Source organism: Poeciliopsis prolifica, unplaced genomic scaffold (assembly GCF_027474105.1).
Source record: "Poeciliopsis prolifica strain line A6 unplaced genomic scaffold, Auburn_PproV2 SCAFFOLD072, whole genome shotgun sequence".
NCBI lineage: Eukaryota > Metazoa > Chordata > Actinopteri > Cyprinodontiformes > Poeciliidae > Poeciliopsis > Poeciliopsis prolifica.
Genome location: NW_026562447.1, coordinates 1,234,787 through 1,245,210, shown reverse-complemented (window position 1 = coordinate 1,245,210; position 10,424 = coordinate 1,234,787). Strand labels below are relative to the sequence as shown.

The window sequence follows — 10,424 nt, the reverse complement described above, 5'->3', positions numbered from 1 at the left end:
GTAAATAGTTGACGCTTTGCCTTAACCAAGCTTCCTTCCTGTGTTTAAATTACATACGATACTGTTGCTCTTAATTAAATTTTCTGACATGATTTTTAAGTTTCATTAGTTTTTAGTCTTGATCAAAATATTTGTAAACATTCTGTCAAAAATTTTTACCTGTACAATACCATTTCTTGAAAAAAATCCTGATTCTAATTTAAATTCACTTGTAAATTTTATTTATTTTTCTTTTTACAATTCTCAAGTCATGAAGGGTGTCAAATAAGAGTAAGAAGCCTGTAAATGTGAGTCACTGCTTCAGCAGAACAGTGCACATCTGTGTGGAGATGCTTGGCCCCACACTGCCCCCATGTGGTGGGGTTCAGCACAAGACAAACTTAGAAATTAAAAAAAAGAGAAACAAAAACACATTGTTGGCATTTCTTTAATAAACATTTGCCAAAGGACAAGGGAGAAGGACAAATCATTTTAGTACAAAAGAAAAATTATTTCCTTTTTGAATTTTGGATCAGTTTGCTTCGCTCATCGATGTTTCATTTTGTTTTCTACAGTGCCGAGGATTCCCATGGAACTCCAAGACTTCGTGATGGAAAATCGGGTGTGCTGCGGTCGTACAAGTGCTACCCAGTCCTTGAATACGCTCCCCGCTCCAGCGCCTCATTCTTCAGCCATCGACTTCAAGATGGAAAAGACGTCACCTCGTCATCAATCATGTTCCAAGTGTGCATCCATCTCCTTTCGTAGCCAAAATAGTTTCTGCCTACTTTGGTCAGTAGTGCAAAACAATAATACTACTCTGCCTGGGAAAAATTACAGAAAGGCTAAAAGGTAGAGATTAAAAATTTTACCCAGCCTGACGCTGTACATCCCAAAAACGGAACAAAAAGAAAAAGAAGAAGAAAAATAAAGGTAAAAGTTTAATTTAAAAGACAGCAGAATAGATTACAAAAAAATATGAAAACAGTACGAGCAAGAAAAGCTCCTGGTGTTATTCTTCTGTCCTTCTGCAACATATTCCAGATTAAGGAAAAAATACAATGCTTTACACAGACTTAAGTTAATAAAACTGAGAGTGCATCTCCAGATCTGATAAGGTCTAGAAAAACGGCTCCAGTACACCGCTGCCTTCAGATTCCAGGCTTTCAGAAAGGCAGCCCTCGTCCTCTGATTGTTGCTGTAGAATTCACGTGTGGAACAAACCCGAGGGGAAGAGGTGGCGCCCCGACTTGGGACGGGGAGCCCCAGGCTTGTCCCGGCGCCGGGATGGGAGGCGGACCCACATCCTTCCTGGCCAGGGCGTGGTTGTACATGTGGATGGCGGCGGGGTTGGGCTGCCCCTCTACGGCTAACGGACTGTGATTGTACTCGAAACGGTGGTCCTTGTCCCCACTGAACAGCAGGCTGCCGGGGCCGGGGGCTGCCGCTGCTGGGGGAAAAGGCTCCGGGTGGGCAGGTGGCAGAACCCCAGCGCTGTTCGAGGCCGCAGCGCCTGGACCGCTGAACACTTCCCTCAGTGCGTGGGGTGGCAGGCCCCCGCCCATCATGTGGCCCATGTAGCTGTCAGCAAAACCAGGAGTGAAGGGAGGAGGAGGGATAGGCGGGTGGCTGTAGGCAGACCCCTCTGCAGAGGGAGGAAGGGGAGGGTAGTCCGGCTCCGGGGGCCGACCTCCTTCATCTCCGCTGGCAGAGGTGATTGGGGGGGCGTGACCCAGCTTAGGCTCAGGTGGCGGCTGGCGGTAGTCTAGATCGGCATGTGGGGGAGGCTCCGGGGGTTCAGGGGGGCGCTGGTCCGGGGGCAGGATGGACACGCCCCCAACCTCAGATACTGAGGAAGAAAAAAAAAATTATGACCAGAAACATCTCATTTAATTATTTTGATTTAAAACAGGCTGATTGTTCACAGAGCTGTGAAGAACTGGAAAGTTGAGAGAAAGGAAAAACTGAGCTGCCATCGACCAAGAGAGTTCAGAAGGTCGCCATTAAAGCCACCTGGACTTCCTGAGCAAGAATCCCAGACTAATTACTGAGTTATGACGGAATAGTACATAATGAAGTGGCATTTTTGTATTGTGCATGACAAACATTCTACAGGAATAAGAGACAATAAAAAATGCTTCTATAAGTCATGTCAGGACACAGATTTATCAAATTTATAAAAAATATATTTTTATATTCAAGTGAAGCTTAAATGCTAAGTTTGTCATCTATAATGTCTGTCTCTGGCTGCTGGACTTTTTCTGGTTCTGGCTTTAGTGGAGTGCTGCTCTCTCACCTGGAGAAACAGGGCTGGGTTCTGGAGGCGGCTTGACCTCTGGAGGTGGAAGCGCTGGAGGCGGGGCCGCGGCGGTGCTGCTCTCCGCTCCTTCCCCGCTGTCGGCTGCTTCCTGCCTCTGAGCCTGCTGAGCCTGCAGCAGCTGGGCCAGCAGCATGGTCACGGCCGTGTGGGTGGCGGCCGCGGCTTCGCCCTCAGGAATAACCGGCGGGGCGCATATGGGGGGCGAAGGAGGCTTGGGCATGGGGGGAGTACGCGGGACTCCGGCTGGCACGGGAGGCTGGGGGGGTTTGGCAGAAGTGAGTTGCGGTGCGGGTTCTGACGGGTCAGAGGGAGCTAAGGCTTTAGTGAGCTGCTGCAGTGCCTCCTGGTTGACCTTTGTGCTCATGGACTGGACAAACTGGGCGGGGTTGATTGCACTCTTGGGCTGCCCAAATATGTTTAAGAGGACGGCCAGCTGCTCCTGGGTGAACTGGGAGTTTGGACCCTTTGGTTCTGTGACAAGACACAAAAGAACATCAAATGGTTTTCTGATAGAAAACACATTTAGGAAAGTAGGATGTCCAGGAAAAACCTGCAGATCAAAAGTATTCATATAACTTTATTTTAAAATCATTTTGATTCCACTATATTAAGTTCCATCAATCCACTACAATTGAGTATTACTGCCAGGTTAAGAAAAAAATATTAATTACAAGAAAAAAGTAAGACGTCTATCATCCGGTTGACCTGGATTTTATTTATTTCGGGGCATTAGAGTAAAGTGAGTCAATTTCCAGATTTCCATTCATAAAGTTCTTCAAAACAATGTATGACTATACTTCTCCATCACATAATGCACTGTGTTGTTAGACTATAAAATCCCAGTAAAAAACCCTGAAGCTTGTGGTTGGAACATGTAAAGCATGAAAATGAGGCTGAATTTTCTGGAGCCTGGGTCAACTCCCAGGAGCGTTATGTGGGTGACCATCAAGCAAATCACAGAACAGCAAACGTTGTTAAACTGACCCAGAAGTGCAGAAGCAGCTGAATTCTGTGCTTTGATGCCTCCCGGAGCGGTGAAGCCCTGCGGCGTGTTGCTGCGGCTGTCATCGAGGCCCAGCTCCTTGCGGGGGGCTTTAGGGGCCACCAGCTCCTCTGGCATCTGCTTCTGGCGGCGACGCTTCTTACTCCACAGCTCATGACAGTCCTGCCAAAGGGGAAGGCTGCAGAGACAGAAAAACATCAATGATCTGATGATGCTAAAAACAATCGGCGCGTGGTAACGACACGGACGGAGGGACATACTCTGGAGGAGGCATCTTGTCCGGATCCACGTCTTTGAGGAACTCGCTGCCCAGCGCTTGTTCAGCTGTGCAGCGCTTGCTGGGGTCCAGGTTCAGCATGTGGTCGAAGAGATCCAGGGCGGACAGGGGGATGCTGAGCGGCAAAACAGAACAGCTGGAGAGCAGCTCCCAGGAATATAAAACAACACTTCAGGTTAAACTTACAAAGCAAACTCCTCCCTCAGGCGTCTCCGGTACTGCTTCTTTGGCTTCATGGTGTTGAAAAAGGGAAGCTTTATGACATCTGGCCAAACAGCAGGACAGGGGCTGCCGCAGATCCGGCTACAAGAACATTTATTAATTTATTGTAGCAAAAATGCAGTGACATGAAAATGTTATTAATAAACTACAGCTAAACTCTGTCCTTTTTCTTTCCCCATCATGAAGAAACAACACTGTTCCTTTTAAGTTAAAAAAATAATAATAATAAGCCACAAAACTCACCACCTCTAATCACTGAATTTAACTGAAATAATTTTTTATGAAGTCCTGGAAAAAACTAATCACATTCTGTCTGAACATTATGAGTTTCCATAAAAAACTAATAAACACCATCGCTGCTGTGTGACGCCTACATTCTTCTTTTGCTCATGCGTCCCTCTTTGGAGGTCTAAACTGTTCATACAGAAGTCTGATTGTGTCACTCAGTAGTATGAATAATTTTCATTTGACATTAATTTACCAGGAAGTCCCTCAAGATTAAATTTCATACTTTTGCAATAATTACTCATGTGTTAATAAGCACACCATGTTTGGAGAAAACAGCTGACTGTGGATATTAAGATATATTTGGTGAAATGACTTTTTCATGAATACAAGTTGACTTACCTGATGAGTTCTAACTGTGCAAGTTCCTGGTTCGCTTGAAATATTGGTTTCTTTGTGAAGAGTTCACCCAGAATGCATCTGTAAAACACAGAAGAGCTCATCAAACATGAACGTATAGGTTGTGAGAAACGTGTTAAGTATAAGTAAAAAAGGACGATCACCTACCCACAGCTCCACACGTCAATAGCTGGAGTGTACCGCTCTTCCCCCAGCAGCAGCTCCGGGGGGCGGTACCACAGTGTGATCACTTTATTGGTGTATGGTCGACTGGAGAAGCAGGTGTGTTCGTTACTGACATACTCAAGCTGAAAAGCTGGGCTAATAAAGTTAAGACTCAAAATCAAAACGATTGTGCCAAGAACACAAGACTCACCTCTCTTCAGAGTTGTAGAGTCGAGCTAGTCCGAAGTCTGCCAGCTTGATTTGACCTCTGATTAAAACGAGGAAAACATCGATCAATGACTGTTGGGGGAAAATCTTCACTAAACAGAGGCTTGTTCTTTCTCCGACTCACTTGTTATTGAGGAGTATGTTGGAGCACTTGATGTCTCTGTGAAGAAAGTTCTTCTTGTGGCAGTAATCGAGGCCCTCCAGCAGCTGCCGCATGAAGGACTTTATGTGGTTCTCATTGAAATGGACCAGACCGGACTCCAGAAGACCCATCAGGTCGTGGTCCATGTACTCGAACACGAGGTAAAAAGCACCTGGGACGAGAACGAAGCTTCAGTCAGCACAGAGGCGGTAAACAGCCAGTAACACGAGTGACTGCAAAAGCGTTGTTACCTTTATCATTCTTGAAGTCCAGAGCATCCTCTTTGTCAGTGACAATCTCCTTCATGTTTATGATGCTCTTGTGATTGAGCTGTCGCAGAATTTTAATCTCTCTAATGGCTGTGATTGGGAAGCCCTCCTTTTCATTGTCCAGTCGAACTTTTTTCAAAGCCACCATCTCACCTGAAGGATAGAAGTCAAGAGCAGCTGCTGACCAAAGTCCTAGAAACTGTGTTTGACAGGGTTACCTGGTGGCTGAAAACTTCCTGGTTCCCTAACATTTTTGTCATTACAAACTTCAACTTTCAAGAGTTTTATATAATTTTTAAAGTCTGGATGGACAAATGGACAAGCGTTTGGACGGGTGGATTGACAAATGGTTGTCAATGGCAAACAACTTTTAAGTCAAGAGTAGAAAATATTGTGCTGGAAAGTTGACCCTTCCAGAATGAAACATTTGTGTTGATGTGAAATCTCACCAGTGTCTTTGTCTTTAGCCTTGTACACTTGACCATAGGTCCCTTCTCCCGTTATTCCAATGATCTCAAACTTGTCCACGCAACGTTTTCCCCAATACATCTCTGTTTCTTTGATTTCACCGTGTCTTGGGCCACAAATTCTGGTGAACCACAAAATAACATTTACAAAAGATTAAGAAAAAAAAAAGCACACTTATTGTGAAATACAGTAAAAAAAAGACTCTCATGAACTGTTTGAGCAAACCTTGGTCTTCGACGAAGCGTTTGGGACTTTTTGTCCTCAAGCGGGCTGTGTGGAGAAGACATGCCTCCAGGAAGCTCAGGGGGAAGAGGCAAGTCGGTCAGGAGCTGACGGGATTTCTTCTCTAATTTCTTCTTCGTTGAGGCGTCCTTTAAGCTGAAGATAAAATCAGAATGTGCTTGAGCAAATCTGAGTGATGACATAAAAACCTAAAGAAGTACTCAAACAGCATGAAATAAACCCAAACCTTTCTCCTTTATCAAAGTTCTCAATGACAGGGGGCAACGGTAGCGCTGGCAGTGTGGAAATAATTGGAGCGGTGGGTCGCTCCTTGTCTTTGCTTGGTCCAGATGTTGCCACTTTCCTTTTGTCCCGGTGTATCGAATCATCTCTGCCCTTCCAATCTCTGTCCTTACTGGTCTGGCATTCTGTGGTCTTCTTGGACAACTTGTCTGCAGGGGACTGGGGCTGGCTGGATTGCGGCGTTCTGGGTCCCTTCTCTGGTGGAGGTGGAGAGGGAGGACGTCCCTTCCTGGAGGTGTGGTTAGACTTGGGGCTCGGCTGAGGAGCCGAGGAGGAACCTTTGGTCGGAGTAGATGTATTGCTCGAGTTCTTGGCCTTGGCGGCAGCCTCTGCTGCTTTCACTTTTTTCTGCTTGCTGAGCTCAGCGGCGAGGCTGCTTTTGAACGTGAGCGTGCTCGGCGAGAGGCTGGAGTGGCGACTGCGGGAACGAGAGTGCCGGTGGCGGCTGTGAGAACGTGAATGCCTTGAGGTTGAATATGGACTTCTGCTACGAGACTTAGCAGGTCGTCTGGAAGAATAAGCAAAAATATATTTAGACCTAAAAGAATTCAATTGTAAAAGCATCCAGTTTGTCTAAACTGGACTTTTATCATTTAGGTGCCAGAGCCAGGAAATAAATACAGTAGTAGCATCTCATAAAAACGAGAAACATCCTTGTTTAAGCAAAGTAAAAATCTAGCTATGATGAGTTTTATATTTTATTAAGACAAAAATAGGTTTTAATTTAAACAAGAAAGGTTGTAATAGTAAAACTTTGTGGGATGTTTGGGTGTTGTCTTGAAGAAGCCGATGTTTTAGGAAAAAGTATTCTGTCAGATTCATGTATTTTATTTTAAAATTAAAAATGTTCTCATTTAAAATAGTTTTCTGTCTCTTTATAACAAGAATGTTTTTTGGTTTCAACGAGCTCATGCTCCTGAATTCAGTTCGTAGCTCTGGCAGTTAAACACCTTTGTACCTTTGTACCCACCTTGAGGACATTCTGGTCCCGTTTTGAAAACCTAAAGTAACTTTCCAATACCTATTAGTATTGGAATAGGTGTGGCAATATGGTAAGAGGATGCTCAGCTTTGTTTTGATTTAAGATAGTCAAAAACTGGCCCAAACAAGAATTAATACACAATTTATAATTATGTGCATTTAGAGCCTTTTTATGACTACAAAGTACACCATTTATTACACAGTAATAAAATGGTGCACTGTATTTAAGTGCATGGGTACAAAATGGAGGTCTGTTGGAACATAATGTTAATGTGTCTGAAAACAAACAGGCGAAAGGTTGTATTGACCCAATTTAAATCTGAATGACTAATATTCTGACAATTGTCACATAAACACACAGAACCTGCTCAGGTAAGTTATTCTAATCTTTCCCATGTCTGTAAAAACAAACAGCGTCTAACAATAATTGTTCCTTTCAAATTCTAAAATGATTCAAAAACAACAGAGACACAGGTAATGCTGTACAGGATGATGACTATGATTATTAAAAGCAATGTTAGTATGTTAATGACTACGCTAACACATAAAAATTGACAAACAAAACAGCATAAAGATAAAAGGAACTTTCATTTAATCTTCACTAGTACAAATAGACTTGTTAATAAGGTCAGCATGAGCTGTCTTCCTGATGCTCTCCATCTCTTTTCTCCACCCCCATAAAAACTATTTAAGAATATTTAGAAAATGACAGTAGTCTGAAACAGACCAAAGTAAAAAAATATTAGTGTCTTCATAATATCACAAAAATCTCCAATCACCAAATGTATCATTCTTAGAAGCCAGCTGACAGGCAGTCTGCAGCAATAAGTGTGGGATGGATAGCAAGATGTGGTAACCAGCCCAGCCCTTGCTGGATTGTAATGACAAATTTTAATCCTAGATGAGATACACTTTCGGAGCTCACCTGACATCTGGACTCGGACTCATGGACTTCCTGTAGGGACTTCGGGATCTTCTGCGATTTCCATTGGGACTTGAGACAAACTCTCCTTGTTCGTATGGGCTATGCCTGCTGAAACTGGGCGACCTGCGCCAGTTAACTGGACTGGATGGAGATCGCTTCCTCTTGTTGCTGGAGTACGAACTGGGTGACTTTGAAACACCATATGCTCCGTACACATCTATATCCCGACTATAATAAGTGGAGCTGGGTGAGGGTCTTTTACTTAAGAAAGTTGGACTTCTTCTAGATATTACCTGGTTGAATCCACCAGGAGACTGGTAGTTGTAGGAGTAAGATGGCCCATAGGGACTGTCTGCTTTAAAACCAGGACTTCTCCTGTATGCCCTGAGGTCATCACGGTCATCTCTGTAAGCCTGTGGAGCTTCTCTGTATGCAGACGGAGGCTCTTTGTCAGACCTCGTTTTACTTTTGTGCCTTTTTGAATCTTTTTTGTCTGCGGATTGGGAGGTCAGTGATGTGGAAGTCCTTTTGCCATTCCTGTCACCGCTCTTTGCAGCGTCCCTGTGATTTTTAGAGCCACTCAGGCTACCTCCACTCCTGACTTTTGAGGGGTCTCTCTCACGACTACGATGGACTTTCTTTCTACTTATCTCTTTCCCTTGTTTATTCTTCACGGATGGTCCTCTGGTTATGCTATCCTTACTAAGGCACACCGCCTTCCGGCCCTCCAGTTGGCTTCTTACTGGAGATGCTGGTCCGTTAAACTCCCCCAAGTCAACATCGCTAAGTCGATCCACTGCCAGCCCGTCAGGGTGAGGGTAAAGTTTAGGAGAGGGGCTTCCAGAGAACCGCTCCGACTGGGAGCTAACGTCATCATATTCCACTAGCGTCCGAAGTTCGAGCTCCTTATCAAAAGCGCCCTTTCGATTATTTTCTGCTTTTTCTGTCGCACCGATGGGCCACAGGTTTCTGTTCTTCTCCGGCCTGCGTTTTTTCCTTCGGGCAGCCGACGAGCGCCTCTTCTCCCGGTGCCGCTCTCGCTGTGTCCCATCGCTCCCCGGCTTACTCCGCCTGTCCTGTCTGTTAGCATGTCGCTGTTCAGAGGGGCTCCGTCCGCGACCCTCGCGAAGCACCTCTGAATTGGGCATTTACCTTTCAAATGAATCACAGCTACCACAAAGTCCAGAATAACAGTACAGAATGTTCTCTCAAAACTATGTCCCCCTATGTGCTGCTAAACAAAACATTGGGCTAGCGGTGTAACAGGCTACTTAGCTGACGTCTCTCAATTAGACAGCCTGTCGGCTAGCAGGATCAAAAGCTTAACGTTTCCATTGCAAAACCAGCACAACAAAAAGCCCAGACCGAGTGCGTCCTACAAATGATGACACTTGGTGGCAAAAAAATCCGCCACACTCAAATAATATTGTGTTGCAGAGTCATAAAATCAGTCGGTACTCAACCATTGTACTCCAGAATGGCTGTCTCCCAGATTGAATAGCCAATGCTAATCGCTTAAACCAGCTAGCTCAAGCTAGCTAACTGTTCTGGTCCACAATCGCATTCCATTGAATCGCCTACAGAGGCCAAAATTACTCCAGTTATTAAAAAGCGTGTTCTTCTTTACCGCTACAATCCGCGCGATGCTTTAAATCCATCCACCAGACAGTGTTACATTGTAAAAATTAAAAATCGTCCCCTTAGAAACTTCTTCTGGTCTTCCAACACACTCCAGTGTGCAACAAGGAAGTAGATAACTCGCTAGCAGCTTAGCTCCGCTAGCTCTCCTTTCTCCTTGCGTGGAGTTCAAGGCAAATCAGTCGGGAAAACAAAGCCATTCAAAACACGCCGTTCTTGGAACAAATCCAGCCGGACTGATGATGCATCTCCTCACAACATCATTCAAATACAGCAGCCACCCTGACACAGAAAGCTGATCGGAAACACTTTGGATTCATCTCGAGATATAATAAGTTTGTGCGTAACGTGGCTAACGGTTCAGATCGTCGAGGCCGTGCAGCGTTCGAACTACAGGCCTCGTGCGACGACGTAAACCAATAGAGTCCGCGTGCGTAATCCAGATAAGAGCTGACGTCAACGCGAAGGAAAACCCTTGCCTTCAAAATAGAAGCGTTAACAATAATAACGCTGTTATTATTTTGGGTTTTTCAGAAATTATTAGAAATGATTAAATCACGTTTTTGCCAACAGATTATAATAGGTATGATACAAATAGTTTTTAAAACTCGACCAGCTCCCTCTAAGATTACAACTACATCTAAATTAAGAATATTAA

The 10,424-nt window shown here is 44.6% G+C and overlaps 1 protein-coding gene across 1 annotated transcript; it reads right to left on the bottom strand.

Moving 5' to 3' along the window:
* Positions 1 to 411: 411 nt before the first annotated feature.
* Positions 412 to 10,164, bottom strand: cdk13 (cyclin-dependent kinase 13). The gene is made up of 14 exons (XM_055020857.1): positions 8,129 to 10,164; positions 6,167 to 6,730; positions 5,923 to 6,075; positions 5,679 to 5,818; positions 5,212 to 5,382; positions 4,943 to 5,132; positions 4,802 to 4,858; positions 4,594 to 4,695; positions 4,429 to 4,506; positions 3,766 to 3,882; positions 3,563 to 3,694; positions 3,284 to 3,480; positions 2,276 to 2,770; positions 412 to 1,828 (listed from the first exon to the last, which is right to left on the bottom strand). The coding sequence occupies exons 1-14, from the start codon at positions 9,274 to 9,276 to the stop codon at positions 1,146 to 1,148; spliced, it is 4,227 nt and encodes a 1,408-aa protein (XP_054876832.1). The 5' UTR covers positions 9,277 to 10,164; the 3' UTR covers positions 412 to 1,145.
* Between the last annotated feature and the right edge of the window lie 260 nt (positions 10,165 to 10,424).